This window comes from Catharus ustulatus, chromosome Z (genome assembly GCF_009819885.2).
Source record: "Catharus ustulatus isolate bCatUst1 chromosome Z, bCatUst1.pri.v2, whole genome shotgun sequence".
In the NCBI taxonomy this organism is placed as follows: domain Eukaryota; kingdom Metazoa; phylum Chordata; class Aves; order Passeriformes; family Turdidae; genus Catharus; species Catharus ustulatus.
In genome coordinates, this window is record NC_046262.2 from 55,335,112 (window position 1) to 55,357,617 (window position 22,506).

Below are 22,506 nucleotides of genomic sequence, written 5' to 3' on the forward strand. Positions count from 1 at the left end.
CACAGTAGTGTGAAGGAAAAAAAAAGTCACTCATAGCAGCTTACAACAATGCCTAAAATTCCACTTAAACTACATAATGTAGATTAATATTTTAAATTACAATGATGGGCAGTATTACATGGTTCCCCTAAAGAGCTCAACATCCCTAAAATACTAATAAAATGAAAATGATTCAAAATTGCAGAAATTAAATGGAGGCAATATAGTTACTTTAAAAAATGGTAGCATTGTGTGCATGATATTTGCAAGGTTTTTTGAATATGATGATTCACAGGAAAATCAGTAGGCCAACTTACATGCCCAGTGTGTTATATCAATACTCTGTAACACATCAGCTAATTATTTATTATAATTACTCAAATTAAGTACTAATAATTATTTCAACTGCAGGAGGGGTTTTCTAGAGAATAAAATTCTACAAAGTCTTATATTTGATTACTGCATTTTATAACTTTCAACATTATTATCTTTATCCAGTTTTAAAGTAAACTATAAAATAAGTCATTGGTTCAAGCTCTTGTTCAGGAGAATTACATGTAAGATGAAGAAAATTAAACAGGCAGGAACATACATATTTTCAGGTATCAAAGTACTAATCAATTCTATCTGGAATGCACACTCCTTAATAAGCCTGACCATCTCCTTCCTGCATTACAGAGTTATTGCAGTGCATTTTGGCTTGGTAAGCAGCCTGATTTTAAGGGCACTTAGGACAGAAATTATTGCAACACATGCAGTGTAAGCAAATTGATCAAACCAAGGCTAAGCTTTGACTACATTGTTCATTTGCTCCACTTAGTGGAAAAAGGTAATAACAGAATTAACCATCCATTAATTTGATGGTATTGAAGAACTCTGAGATCAAGCATTTGCCAGCAACCACCCATTATAAAAGCTGATGTACCTGAATTCTTCTATTTTCCAGAAAGCATGTACAATCTGAATGAAAGCCTTAGAGACCACAGATTTAAGAACAGGCAAGATTAGGACTCTGCTGATGAGCCAAGCAAAGCCTATTTCCTGTTTGCAAGGATCAGAAGATGAAGCACATGAATTTTATCCTGAATGCACAGTATTTCTTGCTTGATATGAAGGGCAGTATATTAGTCTACAGTAAAAGCAAGAACTCTGAAAATAAACATCTCCACAGTGTTCCAGCTGAGCACATCAACAAACTCTGGACTTCACACTGGTATCAGATCTCTGATGGGGATGTAGAATTTGCTTTTATGAGCAGTACAACCTTTAGCATAAGGTTCACATCTGTTTACACAGGACAGAACTTGCCTTGATAGTCAATCTATTTAGCTGCTGTCTCTTATGAAAACAATTTGATTTGACTGCAAGCAACTTGAGGGCATTCTTAGTATCTTTACTTCTAAATATGCTGTCCCTCTTAAGGACAAAGAATGACACATAAAGTTCAAATGCTCGTGCAGGCATGCAACAGTCTGTGAAAGTCATGCTCCTCTGATAGAAATGTAAGTGGAACTGTATGTTGGTACTTTACTCATACATATTTAGGCAGTGTTAGATACTGGTAAGATCATAATTTTCTCTGCTATGTAAGCCTAAATGATGACTGATACTCCTTAAAAGAATGAATGGAAGGATGGATTAAATTGAGGGGGGGAAACAATGTAATCAGGCATTGATGTCAAGCCTGTGCTATTTGAAGAAAGAGAAAAAAGGTGAAATTAATTGTATTTCAGTTATGCTTTAAATATAGCAACTGAAAAAAATGCTTAAACATGACACTCAGAAAAAAGCATGACTATTACTTCGTGCTGTCTTTCACTTTACTTTCTGGCATCATAAATTGCAACTTTCGCTATCTTCTGCATAGTCTCTCCCCTTGGCACTACGTTCTGAATTATTGCAAGCCTCCTTTCAACTGCTTTAACAAAGCAAACCATGTCTTAGACACCTCAGAGATTGCTGCAATGGTTATTTTCTTTGCCTGTCATTCTTGCAGTGTTATGCTCTCTGTTGATGTACTCCCTTCTCTATGGCATCACACACAGAACATTTGCCCTCAGTTGTAATATTCAATGACTCCTTGTGGATTTCAGCTCTAATAAGCTCTTTCAGACAAGATCCTCTGCATCACCCATTTACTTCATTAAAGCTCCCTAGACACAAATAAATCTAATATAGAGTATTCTTTCAAAACCTTCCCCTTTCTTTTGTTTAGGATTTTACTTACTACAAAGCCTAGCAAAACCAGTGAAGGTATGTCAGATGCAAGTATGCCAGTATGACTTGCTCTGATCCTAAGCAATTCCTCCTTGTTTCTCATACCATTTGCTCTACAGCAATGGTAAACTCTTCAGAAATTTGTACTGTGTATTTCTATTTTATTTATACAGTACTGGTATCAATAGGATCAGGAATCCTGAAGGGCTGCAGGAGTATAAATAAGAATTAATAAAGGTCTTAGTTCTGTATTACCCAATTATAGTGTGCACATCATATTAGACTAGACTTTGCCTTTTTCTTCTTTGTCAAACTTATTCATCAATATACTTACTATATACCAGCTGAGATGCCTTTTGTAGTCCAATCAAAATCCTCTGTCCTCTTCACTTATGCAACCCACCCCGAGTTTTCTGCTGATATCAGCAGAATCAACATACCAAATCTGACTAACCAAAAGTTACTACAGAGAATTTAAATGTCACAGTACACCACAGCTGACACAGTCAGGGCAGCTGGAGGTAAAAAGCTGGTGCTTCCCACAGAACACAACGAAAATGTGGTTATGGAATCTGGATCAAGAGCATGCCTTTACTACCACTCACAAGTGCTTAGACTGAAGGTTCACAATGCCGCAAGACAGCGATTACAAAACTGTAGGGCTCAGACTTCAAGTGCAGTCTAGCATGTACATCAAACATTCTCATGTTAGGCCCAGTGTTACTGATAGCCAGAGAAGTGCTTTCAACTCTTCAACCAAAGGTTTTTCTGAGGCAAATAAAGCTTAGCACCGGCTGCATTTTCAGTTAGAATTGAAAGCAGCATTGAGTCAGTAGAGGAACCCTGCAGTCCTCTAAGTAAATGCCTCTGGCATTGTCAAGTGGTTCTTTGTGGCTTAGAAATACCTTTACAAGACAACAGTGAATGGAGTCACTCCTGCAACCTGGAGGGTGCTGTTGGTGAGAAGGGAAGCCACACTGTTTATCAGTGTCTCTGCTGAAAGTCACCTGGTATCTTTGGTTTACTGTACTGGAAGTGAAGTGCAATCTTTAGTGGTGTACGTGTCACAAAAATGTCCTACTATACTTGCCTGTAGCTGAAAGAAGGCAGTTGCCACATTTCTTGCTCACTTCCCTTGGGATCCACTGAGGGAGAGAGAAGGTGCGCTTTGCAGACATATGGTTCTGGTGGGAAATTTAGCTCTGCACCAGAAAAGGCACAACATTCCTCCTGCTGCTCTGCATAAAATGAAAATCCTGTAAGAATTTAAACAGGCATTTCATTCATTTGGGTCTCTCAGAGGTGGACAGATATGACCACCACGGAAGGGGAAAAAAATTTTAAAAATGTTGCTTGAAGTAAAAAAACCCTCTCCAAAACAAGACAGATGGAGACTTGGGAAATGGTGCTGTATAAATGTGGGTTTTCATTTGTCACTGTTTACTGGGAGAGATGCGTAACCTTGCAAGACTGAAACAAAATGAGTAATAGGACATCAACTATGCTAACTCAGCCAAAAGGGTGATCTAAAATATTTTTGCACTATTTATACTTTCACGTATTCAATATTTGCCTGGTTACTATTGTCTTCAGTGGAGTTTGTCTGCATTACATCTAGAATTTTAGTGAAAAACTTAAATTTCTCATCTATATAAGAGTAGACAAACAGATTTGTTTATTTCTAATTAGTCCATAAGGTTTTTAGCAATGTTGCAAAAGTAAAACTAATGAAGACCATTAAATGTTATGTATAAATATGAAATTGATTAAATACTGTCACATATAAGCATGGGCAGTCATAAGTCAGGGTGAAGTAAAACTTCTTGAGAAATGAAAGGTGGGTACTAGGAGAGACATCTGGGACAGCACAAGACATAATGATTTATAACATGAAGACCATATCTCTTCTATAGGGGAACCTATAAATGACTGGTGTTAACGCACAGAAGCCTGACAATTGAATATGCTCTGGCGACTGGGTTTCTGGTAAACCATCAGTGGTCAGTACAGATAAAACTCCCCTGGAGAGTTTATCCCAAAATGCATAAAAAACTTTTTGCTGAGCAAGGGTTGAAGTCCAAGTTCATTAAATGAGCAGGTTTAACAGCCTATAAGACTGATAGAAAATACCACTTCAATAATTCAGCCACAAAGCTACAGGTGATGTTCTTCACCTGTGTTGTAAATACAAAAGTTTCATGAGAATATGTGTAAAAGTATACAAAAACTGCTGTATTAAATTTAGGGTCATTCCAAATGAAATTATGTTTTCTTAGAACACAGAAGTTTTCCTGCAACAGTCATCAACTCCAGTCATACCTACATAAATAATGACAGTATGACACAACTGCTTCTCTTTCCAGCCAGGAACTGATTGCCTTTGAATTTACTGAAATGCATCCATGACTAGACTTAAGCGGGAAACAGTTCCTGTGACCTATGACACTTCACAACATCCCTGCTCTACCGGTACAAACTAGATAGTTTCTGAAGAAGCTTTTTTCCCTTAATTTTTCTAGTTTTGAAAGATGGTGAAGCCTTCCAAGAGATGCTTACTCAAATCAAGAAACAGCCTCTGCCATTCTCTCACCCTTCAGATACTGCCCTCTCTACCACTACTTCAGGGATCATGTTTTGAAGCTTCTGAACTTGATTTTGATAATTCGTGATTCTTCAGCTAGAAATTTCATTCCAACAAGCCACAGACGTAAAAGACTCCCAAACTATCTTTATCCCCTACAAAAGTTTCCATTTTTGCAATCTAGTGTTCTGGAACAACAGTAGTAGAGGAGCTGACAAATTTCTCAGCAGCCCAACTTTTAATAGCTTTAGCTCTAAGAATGCAGGTATCATTAACTATCTTCTCCATATAAAACTTCTTCTCAATGCATTGTCTACTTAGGTTGTACTACACTAGAAGGAACAAACACAGTCTGTTCTAAATCGAGATGTCACTTATATTAATTACTGAATGATCACAATCAATTGAATTATATTCTAGCATATATCTGAGACATGGACTGGAGATGCTATCAATTCACATGGAAAGCTTTTCACCTTTTCTGTACTCAGAGAAGTAAAAACTGAGCAGACTTCTAGATGTTTCAAATATCCTCTTATCCACAGAACTATTCACCACAGTTCTCTAACTAGAATTGATCATACCTTTTCAGCTTTTAGAGGGTAATTCAAAATACATTTCTGTGTTTTATAAACCATTAGGTTTCTCTGACACACCACAAAATTAAACAATGTGAACCTAAGTTTACATAAAATCACACGTTTTAGACATTATTATGCACAATAATTTATGACCTTTTTGTACATTATCCATAAAGTTCCTTAAAATAATTTTCATATTTGTTCAAATCTCATGTTTACCATATTTTTCTCTTTTTCAAGACTCATCCCAGAAGACATGCAGACAATGTTAACTCTGCAGTTACAATCTGCCTCTTTTTTGCCTCTTTTTCTTACAATCTAACAACTAATAAATTTCAAAAATAAAGGAGTTCAGATTACACTATCAACAAAAGGTAAAACAGTTAGAAACGACTATTTTTAGTACCATATTCCTCTTTCAGATAGTTCTCTATTTTTATTGGTAAGATCAGGCTGTCTACAATCACTATTTGCACAAACGTCACAATTAAGCCTTAGATGAAGAGTTCTCTGTTCCTACAGCAGAAACACCTCATCCTCATCACTCTTCTCATGATTCATAGGAAAGAAACCATGATTGTTTAGAAATAAATACAGACTTCCAAAGGACATTAAAACCTTCAGCATGAGAAGATTTAAAATGAGATCTTATTAATTTTTGATTCATCATTTGGAACTAATGAAAACTATTGTTCCTGAAGCCAGAATGTACACAATGACTGCATTGCAACTACTCTAATAAGAATACTTCTTCTACATAAGCAGTTTTTGAATACTGTAGCTGAAAGATGCCATGTGAAATTTTTCCAAGGAAAAACTATAATGTTGTCCACAGCTATTGCATACAATTAAGAAACTTTCCTCATGTATTTGGTTCTTTCATAGGTCTAACAATCTCTTTGAAGTTCATTTCAGTTACAGAAGAAATTAAAGTGCAATTTTCACATTAGCTAAGCAGACACTTTGAAATAACATCTATTTCATTTAAAGCAAACTTCAGCAAGTTATACCAAACCAACTGCATCCTGTGATAGGATAATTGAAGTTAATCTGTTTTATTTGTAGCAACATAGATTTGGCCTACATGCCGGCTTCTAACTGTTGGTGGGTGGCTTTGCAGGAAGATTCTGCATGATAAACTCTGCATCATACAATAAATGCACCACCTCATCACATGATGCTGGATCTAAAAGCAAAAATGTTCTTAAAAATTGTAACAGGTATTTGCAGTCAGAAGAATTGATTGTCATTGTTTTATGTTGTGAAATTGCAAAAGCTTACAAGGGTCTGCAAAAGTTATCCATCTCACAGTCCATAATCATGTACCTTTCCATATCTTCTTATACTCCTTCTCACACACCAATTCCTACTGACCTGCTTTAAATTTTTATTAACTTCATTATTCTCCTTATAAAGTAAGTGAAGCAAGAAAGCAAAAAAGCAACAAAAAGCAAGAAAAAATTTGCACACCACTCCAAGGCCTGAGCTGCAAAATGCCATTAAGAAAGTGGAAGTGCTGTAGTTCCACTTAGAAACCATACAAGGAAAGTGTTCTACATGTAGCTGAGATCACCTTGCTGAGGAGCATCTGAGACATCTGCTTGGGTGGGCACTGACAACCAGGCATGGCAGCTTCAGCAGGCATGAAACATACGCAAGTACAGCACACCAGCAAGTTGCATGGCATGACAAAGATGCCACAGGTCTCCCTACGTCCTCTCCTGTTCTGAGAATAGTGACAGCAGCTGCACGTGTATCCATCCATCACACTCCTGTAGACCTACCTAATGCAGGGCGGAGAAGATAGAGCTGCCATCGATTGATAGCCCACCTGGCCCACAGCCTACTACTGCTGTCTAGTAAAGTTTCACTGGAAAAACACGGATTGGAGATGGAGGCTTGCTTCACTGTAAAACATCTCTGCATTGACCCCTCTTTGTAACATGCTCTGTCAGTATTTTCATGGATGTTTCATATATTTAAGTGCTTCGCAAGACCAAAATTTAAATTGTTCATGTTTTTTCAGTGTTTGCTTTTTTTGATCACAGGGTATTTTGTTTTTGTTTTTTTTTTCCCCAGTTTCACTAATATATTAATTGAACTTCTTTGCTATCTTACTCTTAACAATTCTCAAGGCATTTTCCTTTTGGTATAATCTGAATATGTATAAAGATTTTCCTATTTCCAGCAGTGTGCATGTGTAGAGTTTAAAAGATGTCACTTGACACCAGCGACCCAAGGGAGCAGCAGCTACAATTTCAACGCCAACACAAATTGGTGCCCCCAGCAGACGGCACAAAGTCCACTTCCCAGGCTGGAGTACAAGGTAGAGTTCAGCCTGAGCACTTCCATTTCTGTTGCACAGAAAGCAATTCCAGAGGTTGAAGTAGGAGGACAGGCATGGCACCAGGGCTCTTCCTTCATAGGGATTAAGATACCAAAGAAGGCTTCCTTAGGCACCACCAGTTCCACAAAACCAATATGAACTCTTCAGCGGTCTGTGTAACTACTCTTGTATTCACAAGTATTTCTATTTATTCTCCCTTCCATCCTTTTTAATAGGGACCTTACCCAAAAGCAAACACTCAGTGGTATTTGGCATTGATCACATTAATCCAAAGCATTTGCTGCTTCAGATGCTCGGGAATTACACTTTATCTCGTAACATCAAATATACAATTATCTTTTTCTACATCCATTCAACAATTACACTTGTGTGTCTTTTAATTAGATCATAAATTGCTTCTATTGAAATAAAAATCATTAGTTTTGTTCTTACAGGATTTTACACTTTCCACAACAAACATTAATTAGTTACTGTACATGTTTCAGAAGAATAATTGGTTTTAAAGAATTATATTCAAGACCTGTAAGCTTTTTTCTAGGAGAGAGTTCATTTTTATATTTACTGTGCCATACTTCACATTCTTCATAGAAAAAAAAACAAAATACCAAACCAAACCAAAACACAAGCCCCAAAAAATCCAGAGTAATCCCAGCATCTGACTTTTTCCCAGTGCTCCATGTTTTTTTATCTCAAAGATTACTTTAATGTAATTAGTGATGAGGCTTTCATTATTGTTTCACCTATCATAACACAGCAGCTACTTGGCTTGTTTCTTTGTTAAGAATGCTTTCTGTCTCTGAAGATGTTTATCCCAAATTACCACGACATCCTGAATGGAGCCTTTGTCCTTCCAAAGCAGCCACAGAACTTACAATCACTAAAAAAACCCAATCAGAGACATTGAAGGTACCATCCATACATTTTAAAAGTATACCAGTTGTGAAAAAGAGATGCCAATGTGTGAAAATGGTATGTATAAATCATACTTGAGTTTTTCATGGAAGCAGTGGAAGTGACTTCATATGGGAGTTCTGTCCTCATTCTGCAATCCCTGCACTGCAAGGTGGCAATAAACACTGCTTCTCCATCCCTTTTCCTAGTGAATTTATGACCACATTTCATTCTCTCTGGTATCAATATCCAACACAGAAAGGCGTAAAGGCAAATACCCCAGAAGATGGCAGATTTGAGCTCAGCCAACGGCCTTTTAAAAAGCCCTCTGAGCCATTCCTCTGCTTTTAGCCTTTACCTTCCAACTCCACTACAAACTGTACTTAAGGAGATATGCATTTACCACCTTTTTGCAAAATATACTGGAAGTCTTTATACATTTTTATCAATAAAGGTCAATAAACTGAAACTTATCAGGATTTTAAAAAAAATTGGAGTATTTGTAAAAAAAAAGCCTTTTTTACTCTCTGGACATAAAACAGATACTTATAAATGAACATTTTATCAACCTATCTGCTCAAAAGGGGCAACTCTTTGATATCGTTTGCTTTCAGTCACAATCCCAATACAGCTGTTTCAACAGAGGCAGATACTGGAACTGTATTTCTTATAATCAATGGCAAAAAATTCAGAAGTAATTATGTATCTTATTGCTGCATACAGTCCATATATGACAATCATTCAGCCTTTCTCATTCACGTTTACACAGAAGTTGATACAAATAAGAGTGGCAGAGCCCAGAACTTGTTTACATCTATTTTACTGAAGATATGTGTAAATTTTCGTGGCACTAAAATACATTGCCTTATTCCCTGCCCAACTTTGACCAAATGGTGCAGTACAAAAAATTAAAACCAGACACGGAATACACTTAATAAATATATATTGAGCATGCACGACCTAACAATTACTGCATGGTATCAATGGTAGCAAAAGCTCTTACTGCACAAATTGCACAAAGTAATTCCACTTAAAGCAATCGTCTGCCATGAATAATATGTTATTAGACTTGTAGGGAATACAGTGGAAAACTATGTGCAAACAAAAGAGTTTAGCCACCACTATGTCTCTTTGTCATTAATTTTAAGGAACCAAAGTCAGAACTGAAGATCCATTATTAATACTGGTCCAATTACACATGCTCAAACATAATCAAGATGATATGATACCTTAACATTTAATGAAAGGCTTTACTGAGATTTCTGAAGCTATGAAATATGTCAGGGTGCAATTTATTTCTCTGTATTTCATTACACTGCCACCAAATTTTAGCCTAAAGAAGAAGAAAACTCCATTTCATTATCAGGAATGAAGGACTATAGGAATGGACTGATTAAGTACACTCTCTACAAGAAGGCAGATAAATAATTCTTTATGACTACCAAAAGTTTTGGGCTTAATTTCAAATTAATTAACAGCAAATGTAATCTCATATCCAATTAAAAAATTCACTCACCATGATTCCAGTAAGTAAACAGACCCCTTTTCCACAGTATGTATTTGGTACCATATCCCCATATCCAATGGATAGAAAAGTTATTGAAATCAACCACATTGCCCCTAGGAAGTTGCTAGTAACATCCTGTTGGTCATGGTATCTGAAAAGAAGAAGAACATTTCTTTATCAGGAATACATTTGTGCTCTTAGAAAAAATTGCATTAATTGGTCATACAATCATTTTTGTATACAATCTCATTTTAAAAGCAGCTGTAAGGAATTAAATATAACTGATATATACTAACATCAGCAGTAGTGAATCAGAAGGTATAAAAATAGCACCAGTAGTAGAAATTATTTATAATTCAGTGTTTGGTTATTATTGTAAAGTAGCAGAAATCTCTGTGTTTTCAACAGAATCTCTTCACCAGGAGAACAAGTTCTGGTAATATTCTGTAGTAGCATAAAACACCTGCCTACCATAGTTGCTGCGGTCTGAGGCAAATATGAGAGTCAGAAAAGGTTGTACGCACAACCAGACAGTAAAGAATATCTTCATCTCCTTGGCCTAAATGCAAGCCTATGATCAGAAACCCAAACCTGAGTTAACACATAAATGCTGACCTAGACAATCGATGGTGTTACCTCTCCTTCTACAAGTTCAAGGTAAATAAAAAAGTACTTTATTTATGTTTACCTCAAATATAGCAAAAATTCCCTTTAGTGTAAGTCAGCTATTACATGAAATTTCATGATGTGCCATTTCTTGGCTTAGATTCAATATTATAGTAGAATATGTTCATTTTTCCCTTCCAAAATCCACCAAGTTCAGATTAATAATCTTGTCTTCACCTGACATATATATCTAATAGAAGGTGAACATACATTTTACATTTAAAAACCTGTTGTCACCACTCATTCTGTAGTGGGGAAAAAAAAAAACCTAATAGCCTAAAGTAGGTGGAATTTTTCTCCCTGGACAGAGCAGCTCTGCCACAGAGAATATCTGCAGCAGCCACTGCAGACTCAAGGTTGCAATCACCCCTGCAGCTGCTGTGAAGCCTCAGGTTAACTAAATGCTGTTGGATTCCCCAAGGGTATTATTTTAGCCAGTCCCTAAATCCATGTCTCACAGAGGGTCATAAAAGGCCATTTATTTAATTAGTTCACAAATCCGTAAACAACCTGCTTCCCACAACTGAAATAACTGCCTCTGTTTCCTTCCTTTCCGGACTGCAGTCTCCGTGATGGACCAAGAATGCAGAGCAAGCACACAGGCACTCTCGGGAAACTCCCCATTCTCACACTTGTAAGATGTTCACCATAAATGCCTGTAAAATACTATCTTCAAAGTCCCACATATGCTCAGATGATTACAACAACATAAAAGCTCTTTGACTGCCAGAGACCACAGCAACCACTCCAGTCAAGCCTGCTCCATACTTTGCCTGTATTTTCCTCTCCCCTGGTGTCAGTGCTGCTCCCCCACACACTTTATACAAGTTTTTCTGTTTTGCCTAGAACAAAGCTTAGAACAATGAAATAAAAGACCACGTTTGGAGGTCCTAAGGACATAAACAGTGATAACCACAACAGCAAAAGGAGTTAAAAAAGCAGAACAGCAGACTTAACCCACGACCACAGAGCTCTGCATTATCGCAAAACACAATCTGACATTGTTTATTTTTTTCTAGATTGCACTAAATATATGGATTTTAGTCTACACTAAACAAACGTAGCAAGTAATAGCTGTGAAATATATGGATGCAGACAGAGAAACACAGTTGTCCCATCCAGGAGGCAAGAAGAAAGCCTGCGTACCTATTATGTTAATCCCTACAGAGTACAAGTAAGAAATATGATCCATAGGGTGTGGATGAGCTTCACAGAAGGATACTAAAGCCACAACACATTCTAAGGTTAGTAACTCAGGTAAATATTAATAAATGCTCACATAAATATTTATAATACATTTCTTTAATGTCTCTCTTCAGATTTCGAACCTGGTCATTTCCATGCTTTGTATGACTGAAAACAGAACATTCAAAGACAACTCACTAAGTTCCAGAAATAAATAACCCATAAGGAATGTCAATATTACTTTCTTAAGCCTTGAATGACACAGGGAAGAGATAATGGGAGTCTTTATCCACTTACCCTCCTTTATCCATGTCAGAAAAATACAAGCCAACGTATACATAGGTTTTTTTAAAAAAGTGACATAAATTTTAAAAAGCACATCCAAAGTTTATTCAAGTTTCATTGGAGATATGGAGACAATTAAGGTTCCCGAGATGAACTATTCAAAGCCATCTATATCACTATTTGTTAGCACAACTCAAGGACTGACTTAAATGTTTCCATCTTGTTAGCTCAGGCCTCTTGGATTTCCTACTCGGAGTAATTAATTTAGTTATGATTTTAAGGCTATAGTTCAGCAATCAAATGTTGCACACTTAATTAAAAAATCATCACCAGTACTTATGAATGCATTTACTGTGACTAAGAAACAAAGGCTGTTTTGTGTCCTCCCTATTGCTGCAACTGCTCAAGCAGTTGTAAAGTATGCAAATTGCTGTAAAGCATGCAAATTACCTACTTTGCCTAATTTAATATTTAAAAAAACCAAAAAACTTTTTCTCTTGTGACTGTACAAGGACAGTTGAACAGCTGACTTCTTAAGTTAAAAATCTGTAAGTAAAATTGAGACAATATAAAAGGGTATCACACTCATGATAATCCTATAATTTCTTTGCCATATTTTTAAGAAGATGGTTTAATCTTGTATAATTATTTTTTCAACCTCACTTAAAATTTTTGAATCGCTGTGGTTAGCAGTTCTGGTACATGTCTACACAGTTTGGATTTTCATAAGATCACAGTTGCGCAGCATACATTTCCAAGTACTTTACTAAGCCACTAGGCACCACTATCACTCGCATCTCAAGCGTGAACCAGTAAAACCGAGACAGTCTTCTGCTACCTTGTGTCCACAATCAGGTAAAAAAATATTACATCTGTATCAAAGTAGGAAAAACAGTATCTTAAGAAAGTATTATTGAAGAACCTTATTTGCACAGTCATGGAAATGGCTAAAAATTAAAACTAGAGGCATCTAAATTGTTTTGTTTTGAGGAGGGGGAAAAAATCAACTCAATGCCTTTAGACTTGCTTTCAAATTTATCAAAGACTGAACTTCTCAATTTATGCAGGGAATAGTGAAACGGACACAGTAAAAGTGAAACTTTCTCATGTTTTTCTGTAAGTGTAGCTCTAATGTGTAGCACCAGAGGTCACCAGAAGCCCTCAAAAAAACCATTCCTACAATTGTATTTTTCACTTCACTACTGAGATTATCCACAGTAGAGCCAATTCCAATGGACATTACTGAAACAAGAAAAACCAACCACACCAGGACTGGAGCAGAGCTGTCTCACTCACTATCAGTCATCATACGCCACTACAGTCATATCCTCATTCAGGAAAGACAGCTTGGATGCAACACATTCCAATAATCAACTGTAGTTTTCCTAAAGTAACCACTCAATCTGTATTTGAGATTTCTGAAAACCAACAGGAAAACACTTTACCACAAAAAGCTAGAAAACCTGAAAGTTCAGATTTAAAGAAAACGAAACAAAGATTTCCTTTCAGTGACAACTTTGACACAAAGCAGAATCTTGTCATTACTAACCAAATTTTAAAATGGAAGATCTGTTGTCATTAACTCTAATTTATAAAAATCTTCTTATTTTTAGAATTTTTTCTTTTTATTTTTAAAATTAGTCATGACAAATATATTCATGTAAACATGTAAAGCCCATTATTCTTAATCAATAAAAACTTGCATACAAAAGACAGTGAATCATTCAAAGATAAGAACAAGTATTTAACAGTACTAAAACTGCATCTATATACAGTTTGATTTTCTTGATTATATCCAGCCTTTCATAGCTGCAGAATAAAGGGTCATTTAGAAAAGCTATGTATTCCTCAGTGTACAAACATCATTGGCTGAAGTCACACAGGCGTTAAGAATTATTTATCACACTTTTTTTCCAATAAGGGATATGTCAGCAAGCAGGCAGTGCTGCAGCTGGAACACACTATTCACCAGGCAATCATCATCCTGTGAAACACCATCATCCAGTTCTCACCAATCAGCATATATAAGTCTTGACACCACTATAATTTAAACCAAAAATAGCTGAATGATAATATTGGTGAAAAAATAGCATGGTTCAATTCCTTCTCAAGACAAACTGAGTGGGAGTTTTACAACTCATCTCAGAAAAATATAAATATATTCCTCAGGCGACAATACTGCAGTACCTTTATTTGTCAAAGAAATATTTCAAAGTCTTTATCAGACAGAAGTCTCTTTCTCCTGCTTTCACTGTTGGTATCATGATTTTCATTACTGCTTCCCTTTTCTGTTCGTATGTGATGTTGTTTCACTTAATTGGTAGAGCATCTGCCTCTTAGCTGCACATAATTATCACACATTCACATCTAGATATCTAAGAGACATTCATCTTAAAAAGAGGTTAATAAAATGTGATCAAAGATGACATTAAGCTTGACCACCGGTGCCTTAATTCACACTCAGCAGTCTCAATTCAGTTACTCTGGCCTCCATGAACAGCCTCTGATAACTTTGCTATCATTGGTTTTGCTTTCTTGAACAAGTCAAGGAAAGAACTGAAAATGATTGAAAAGATGACCATTTCTTTAGAAGAAAATGGCCTGCTTTTACCATAATTATGAAGAAAATCCTGGCAATGTCAATTCAGGCTGAGTTTTTTCTTGTCAAACTTTAAAATCTTTAAGACCATTAACAGCTGCAAACAGTCTTATCCCATTAGATCAGAAATTTGTCAGGGCTCTGTTGAGAAACTGATTGATCTAACCACCTATTAAAGCTCCCCCACAGCATCAGACCATTCTGTTACTAACTGCCTTTTCAGTCTTAGATGGTTAGTACTGGCAGAATTTTACCTATGACAATAACAGAGATGTCTTTGTATTCCTTCTCCCTTCCTCCCTTAAAAGAAACGGAAAAAGAAATCCACAACGGCATATGGAAGGAACAGTGGAGCTGACTCCAAATACGATGAAATCAACAGAAGAAATGCTGCCTGCCATGATGGGCTTAGGATCAGAAGGGTAGCTTGGAAAAATGTATGCTGCCCCTTATCTTTTTTCTAACACATCTGTTGATGTACCCCAAATATTTATAAAGAGCAGTAAAAATGCTGTTGTCACAATAACTGCTTAATGGAAGTATGAAACAACACAAAAATAGCCTGCATTTCAAACAGACTGACTCACAACAGTAGCAGTTGTAAACCCAATCAAAAGTAATGGGTAAGAGTCAGCTGATTGTATTGCTTCTACCACAGCCAAAAATGTTCATGATTTTTCTGCCAAGAGCATTTTCAGGCTATTTACAGAAAGCTCATAAAACCAAGAAATGTGAAGTATTCTATGTAGTTATCATAAGTTATGCTAGCTAAGATGAATGAAAAATATGATCTAAAAGAAAATGAAAGGATATAGGAGAGAAAAATCAACACAAAATCAGCAGGGTGAGGAAGTATGTTTTAAGAAATTTTACCATTATTTTTTTAATATAAATTATGCTTTAAATATTCGGGTGAAGACATAAAATTACCCCTAGCTACTGTCAGATACCCATCCATCAATGCTTTAACAACAGATAACCCACCAGTAGACAAATAAGGATTAACTGCCATTTTTACTAAGGGTGCCAAGTTTTTATTTGTCCTCGACTAGTGGAGGTCTAGTCTTCAATGGTGCTGTAGAGAGCTGTGCTAAATCAGTATAGCTATCTGCAGCTGTAGTAGATGGGAAGATTTTCCATCTTTCCAAGAGAAGCCATTCAGTTACAAGCAAAAGCTGTTGAAGCTCCTTAGAAGTACCCACTTTTAAAAAAAAATATTTTAAATTTTTTTTTAATTTAGTGCTTTCAATGGTAGTGTCAAGAATGTTAAGGAGAATCTGCTGAATCAATTCTGTACAGATTGGGAAACTGGGAAAGCTTTAAATCTGTAACTGACAGCCATCCACTAAAAAGAATCCACTAAAAAGAAGATAGCAGAGCTCAGTATCAAGGTATCAAAAAGTAATCCTGCAAATAAAGTGGTAACTACTGCTTTAGAAGGTCTTGACTATGTGAAAACAATAATGTGTCTTGTCAAAGTTCTCAGAGAGTTTAAGGAGAACTTTTCCTTGCCTCAGTTAAGAAACACACCCACCTCTCCTCAAATTCCAGTTTTCATATTTATCCCCCAGTATAGGCATAGTCTTACTCCCACTGCGTTCTTTTCAGCAGTTTCAAGCTATTTTGCTCCTGCAGTGGTTTAACTGAAGTTGTGACTTACTGTGACTAAAGCTCTTGGAAACCTCTACAAAAAGTCCCAAACAAACCCTTAACTCCTAGAGACCTGAATGAGATTTGCCTACAGAAGTGTTCTTTAAACATATAATCTGTTCTGAAAAAAAATCAGGTTCACTGTGCCTAAACATGGCTCAATTTAATAAACACAAATGTGCACAGAACAGAAAGTAAGGTATGTAGGAATACCTCTGTGTCTCTCAGAGGTGAAAGCTGGGACTAACAACAGGAACTGTCACTAAGGTTCCATGACTGATTCTTCTGATTTCAAAAAGTTACATTCATTATTCTTTGTACAAAATTCTGTTTAATCTTAAGAATCTGGACTAATGCATTTTATTATGTTCAGACCATCCTCCTTCAGAAAGATCTATCTTTACGTTGTAGAGCAGATTCAGGAATTCAGCTTTTCTCAGCTCTATTTCTTTACATTTGATAATATTCTGTCACCAATAAAAAGAGTTGGCACGTTTCAAAGGAACGCCTTTAGATTTTAAAAGCTCAACTCCCTAACCTTTCCCAGTTCCTATATACGCTCCCAGACTGCAGAATAACTAAGCATGCTTCATATAGCTCAAGCTTTAAGAGGCAAAATCAGGGTCTAATGGCTGGTATTAGTTGTTGGATCAGGAGTAGCAACCAGCACCAAAAGAGTACAGTATGAAAAAGTACCCTTATTCATGGACTTTGGTACATGTATTACAATGTGCTCCACATGATTTCCATGATCATATGTCACTTTTTGGTCTTCACAAAAAACACACTGGTATTTTTTCCAATGCAAAGCACAACTCATCACAGCATAAAATACCTTATCGGCACAGCATTTTTGGCCTAATATTTTTGGAAATGAAATACCATTTTTTAATTCTTCATAGTTCTTTGACAGACTCTTTGGAGTTAAGAAGGTTTTTGTTACAGCTGGTGATCATTTTGGTGGCCTTCACCTTCCGAGCTCTCAGCTTCACAGTTTGATTAGCCTGTTTACCCAAAGCTCTGGCTAAAATCCAATGAACTCAAAGTCCTCTATAATGACACGCATGTTTAAAAATAATTATTAAATGAGACATTAAAAAATTACGTAACACCGAAATCCTTCATTTTGCCAAAAATAGTGGCACATCCCAAAGAAGCAAAATAGCCTACAAATGCATCAGTACCCTTACATGAAGCAACAAGGAAAAAATTCTTAGAAAACAAGCACTCCATTAGGCTTTCCATAAAGCACAGGAAAAATGAGTAGTTGATATCCTTCTGTTACTTTAACAACTTAGTGAGGAGAGCACTGACCATGGGGAGAGAACTTGTTGTCAGGCTTTTCTTAAGCACAAAGCTGATTTACATCAGCATCTTCATCTCACTCTTCTACCTGTTAGGATACAGGCTGTAAATGTATATAAGAATATGTTTTTGAAGCTATTTGAATTTAAAATTAAATTTAAAATGACTCTTTAATTCTGTGGAGAGACGTACTGCCTGAAAAGCTTAAGACAGAAGCTGGAAAAAGGAATATGTCTATTAAAACCCTTGACAAGCCCCATTTTGAGTACACACTAACTCTGCTTTGAAAGTAAAACTCAACAAGTAATCCAGAAAGGACAGTGACTGCAAAAAATAAAGAATATAAGAAATAAAATCTGAAACATCCAAGAGCTGCTCCTTCTGTAGTTCCATATATTATCTTTATCAGAAGTTGTTCTGCAAAATAAACTACTATAAACATGCAGTCAATGTGACATTAAAATACATGAAAACAAAAGAAGGAAACTGAAGTGACATAAGCAAGCTTGAGGGAAAACTATTTATCAGTACTACCTAATCTTATTTTAAAATATATGCATTCATATTTCCTTACAGCCATATTTTTTACACAGTCTAGTCACTAAAATTTGTCAATATGATAAGAAGGAATTTTATTTTGAAAGTTTGCTTGAACTTTTCAAGGTCCGCAAAAGCACTGGCTGAAGCTGTGCTATGATGGAAATATGAATCATTCAAAATCAAAGAGTTTCTTAATGAGCTCTACTGTGAATCATTCTTTATATTCACTAATTCTAACTCTTCTAAAATTTTCCCTTATCTTGCATTTTGCATTTCCTCTAGAGATACCCTGTTACTATTTTATACCTAAGTCTCTCTCAGAAGGAAGATTGTTTTAAAAAATGAGATTATCGGAATCAACTGGTATCTAAAGATTCTGAATTAGTTGGCACAAGAAAAACTTCAAAAAAAAGTTTCAGAAAGTAGAAATAGAAATAATCGCGCCAGACTTTAAATGAAACATGTTTTGTTTGTTTGGGGTTTTTTTTTGTTTGTTTGTTTGTTTTGTTTTGTTTTGTTTTTCTGGCATAAACCAGGAAACTAAGTAAAAATTAGCCTTTTATGGGGGAAGAAAACAAGAGGAGGTGAAATTATATAGCAAAGATTATGCTGAATTCTTCAAAAAGACTTTCTGACAAATTGAGCATCCCGAAGAAATTTTTCTCTAATGGAACTAATTTATCATCACAGAATTTACTAGTTCTGTAGCTGTTGTATTACCTTCTACAAAAAGGAATTACAAGCTCACAGTCATAAAGCCTGCTGTTTTGGGGTTTTTTTGTCCAAATTTAATTAGGATATCAACAATTTTACCAACATATGCAAGTTCTCTAATTTAATAGACATTGGGAACAGATGACTAAAATAAAATAAAATAAAATAAAATAATATAAAATAAAATAAAATAAAATGCCCACTCCCTCCCTTTCCTTTAGAAATGAAAAACAGAATATTGGATTCATCAAAATGTATGTTCTGCATAAATTAGAGAATAAAACTGTTTTAAATAGGACAGAATGTTTACAACTAAACATTCTAAAAAATCTAAATAGAATTTACTTAGTTTGGATCAGAACAGAAGCCTGCAGTCAGTAAAATTTCATTGAGTTCTCAGAATTGGGGACCAGCTTAACACTGTATCAGGAACACTGCTGCATCTACATGCTTAATTTAAATCAGCCAAATTGAACTTGTTGATTATATTTTCATTTATTTTATAAAAAGGAATGACTGTATTTACTGTTTAGCTTCTGTAAGTCACTGCTTGAAGCTAAACAGATTTTACTGAATATTTCTACAGACAATTCCAAACCCAAAGTCTGTGTACTTTTGAGAGTCAGCTGAAAGTTGTATCAGATCTCACTAACAGTTCATTAATGAAGTAACGGAGACTACATTTAATGCTCTGAAATATCAAGTATAAAAATATAACTATGGATTGCTGTATGGGAAAAGAAAGCACTTTTAACAAATATTTCCACTTACTTTCTATGTATGAAACTTCAGCATGAGATTTTCAATATTTAAGAAAAAAACCCCCAGACTTCTCCCTTTTGAAATTTTGTTTTCTTTGTCAAACTGATCAGAAGGTTAGAAAAATACTCTGAAGTAAATTTTTGTGATTAATGTAGAGAAGTCTGTTTACAGGGATTGAGAAAGGTTATGTACACCGAAGAGATTCTTGTGACTCTGTTACCATGTCTTACAGTGCAGTGAGTTTACCCAGATCAGCTGCGGGAAAGACTTCTGCCACAAGGTCCTCAAGGCAAAGGCAAGTTGAGAGAATACCATAATTTCAGATAGGCTAGGAAAAAGTGCAATAGAGCTACATGTAGTACTTTACGCTGGCGATGGTAAAAAAGGAACATCATCCTCATTTGCTTATACAGACCTCTGCAGTGTCACATTTGAAGACAGATGTGTTGCCCACCTAGATGCAACCAAAAAGAAAAGGCTTAGGAGACCTTCACCATAATATGTTAAATGTGCTAGATGCAATTATGGTTTTCTTTGGTCTATTTTAGGCCTTGACATGTTGTCACCAAATTCTGCTTTATTGTCAGTATGAGATCATATGAAGTCTGAACCTTGTACTTTTCTGCCCGCTTTTGTCATTAAAAAGAGTAAAATCTGACTTTCAGCTCATCAGGAAAAAAAACATTGCATTAGCTTATTAGCTTATAAAACCTTGTTTTAGCTTATTTGCTCTCAGGGTAGAATAACTTTTGTAGGGATCATCCTAATTTTAATGACAAACATTTACCAAAACCAAAGAATTTTGTACTATTCTCTCTAAAGACAACGAACATGACAGAATACTTTCTGCTGATACATATTTTTATACTAAAACCATTTTGTTTCCTGATATCTCGGCCTTCATTCAAGACTTTCTGAGTGCATTTTAACTGCTTTCAATGAAACACTGGAGAAAGAATGAAATTCTGTGCTCTGAAGGAACTTGAGCAGATTCTTAGAAAAAAACCAAAAACAACACATATTTTCACTCTGTTTTTAATGGAGGGGAGTACTCTGGATGGTGTGGTAACAGAACTTACCTTTTGCACTACCTATACTTGAAGCATGTCTAAAAGTCCACATGTAGAACATGTTGGAAGAGTCCTTTAATAAACCAGAAGTTATCTAATGCCTGTTGTCTACACCACTGGCAAATTCTATGTGAATCATACAGTAGATACGTGAGTTATCTATGTGACTTTCATGCCTCAAATCAGTTCCTTGGTCAAGATTTAGACAGGTATTCACATAATCAGGGGTCATGCTTAACTAAGGTTGTACACAATGGAAACATTCAACTTTGGGACTGCTGTCTGTAACTACAGTGGCTTGCTAGGAAAACTGGATTTAATTTTAACTGTTACTAATTATTCATTATTCAGTGTTGAATGCTTCATAAAGGCTGTCAACATAATTAGCATTAAATTGCAACAACAAGCTGGAAGATGAAATGCTAAACAAACTTGAAATCTAATGTACTGTGCTCTCTCAGCCCTAGAGATGAGTTCACTGATGGGACAAATACAGAGAAAGGGGAATATGCACAAGCAGGTCTAGTTCTAGCCAGGATGGTGCCCTTAGGCAGAGAGCTATTAAGCCTCCTCCATTCACTTGTTGACTTGCAAGACTTCGCAAATACAAGAAAAAATCACAAGCATTTTTAAGGACTCCAAATGTGACTGGAGAGCTGCAACTTTTCAGTTATTTTAACTGTTTCAGCTGTTTGCTTCGTAAAAAGTATCTGAAATTACAACTCGAAAGAATCACAAAAACTAACAAAAAGAGACTATTTATTTAGGTTCCCCTGCCACCGCCCTCCCCTAGCCCGCCTCCATTTTAAATGAGTAATGAAAACTTTCTTGCTGGTCAAAGACACTTCATTCCATTAGCAAAAGTCCATGACATTAAAGAATAAACAAGTCTGAGATCTCATCATATCTGATTTGGAAAAGAAAAACTAGACACTGAACTGTAGATGTTGGTCTCATTTGAGTGAGTATGGGCCACATTATATATATCTAAGCTGTATCTCTGAAGCTACAAAACTTTAATCAAAAAAATTTATAAACAAGCATATGTTGTTGATAGATTAGATGACAGATAGATAGACACACAGATAAATGTATACACAGAAAATATTCCTGTAAGAATCCAACTACGTTTGAGTGCTACCTTTTAGAGAACTCAAAAAATGATGCGACTAAAAGAAAAATTATCTTTCATATTTAAAAGAAAAAACCCTGCCTCTGAGTTCCAAAAATTCAGTTGCGACTCCCTTAAAGGGGGAGAGGAAAATAACTCCAACTATATGGATTAAAGATCCTGGAAAACACATCAGATCTATAGTCTTTCTTTTCCATGAGGCACAGTTTCAGTCAACTTGTCCTCCAGATTCTGGAGTCTTGATAGAAGTATGTGTGGAGCTGAGGTACAGCCACAAGAACTTCAGTAGTGAATGGCTTACATATTCTAAATATCTTTCCCAAAAGCATGAGAAAGAAAAATGTAAACATGCAGAATTAACAACATTTCCTCTATTTTCATACCTCTCACCTGGTTCTCAGAATGAGTACATCTAAATTGCATCTCTACCTGTACAATAATTTGAAACAAACATCAGCACTGCAATCACGCTTTAGTAGAATTCTTTGCTCAATA

The 22,506-nt window shown here is 35.8% G+C and overlaps 1 protein-coding gene across 2 annotated transcripts in view; it reads right to left on the minus strand.

The window, feature by feature from the left end:
• The window catches only part of KCNN2 (potassium calcium-activated channel subfamily N member 2), a 71,940-nt gene that overhangs the window by 15,095 nt on the left and 34,339 nt on the right, over nucleotides 1-22,506 (minus strand). For both annotated transcript variants that reach the window (XM_033084871.2, XM_033084870.2), the window contains exon 5: nucleotides 10,113-10,254. In XM_033084871.2, the coding sequence (XP_032940762.1) occupies nucleotides 10,113-10,254 (142 nt within the window). The remainder of the gene's footprint in view (nucleotides 1-10,112; nucleotides 10,255-22,506) is intronic.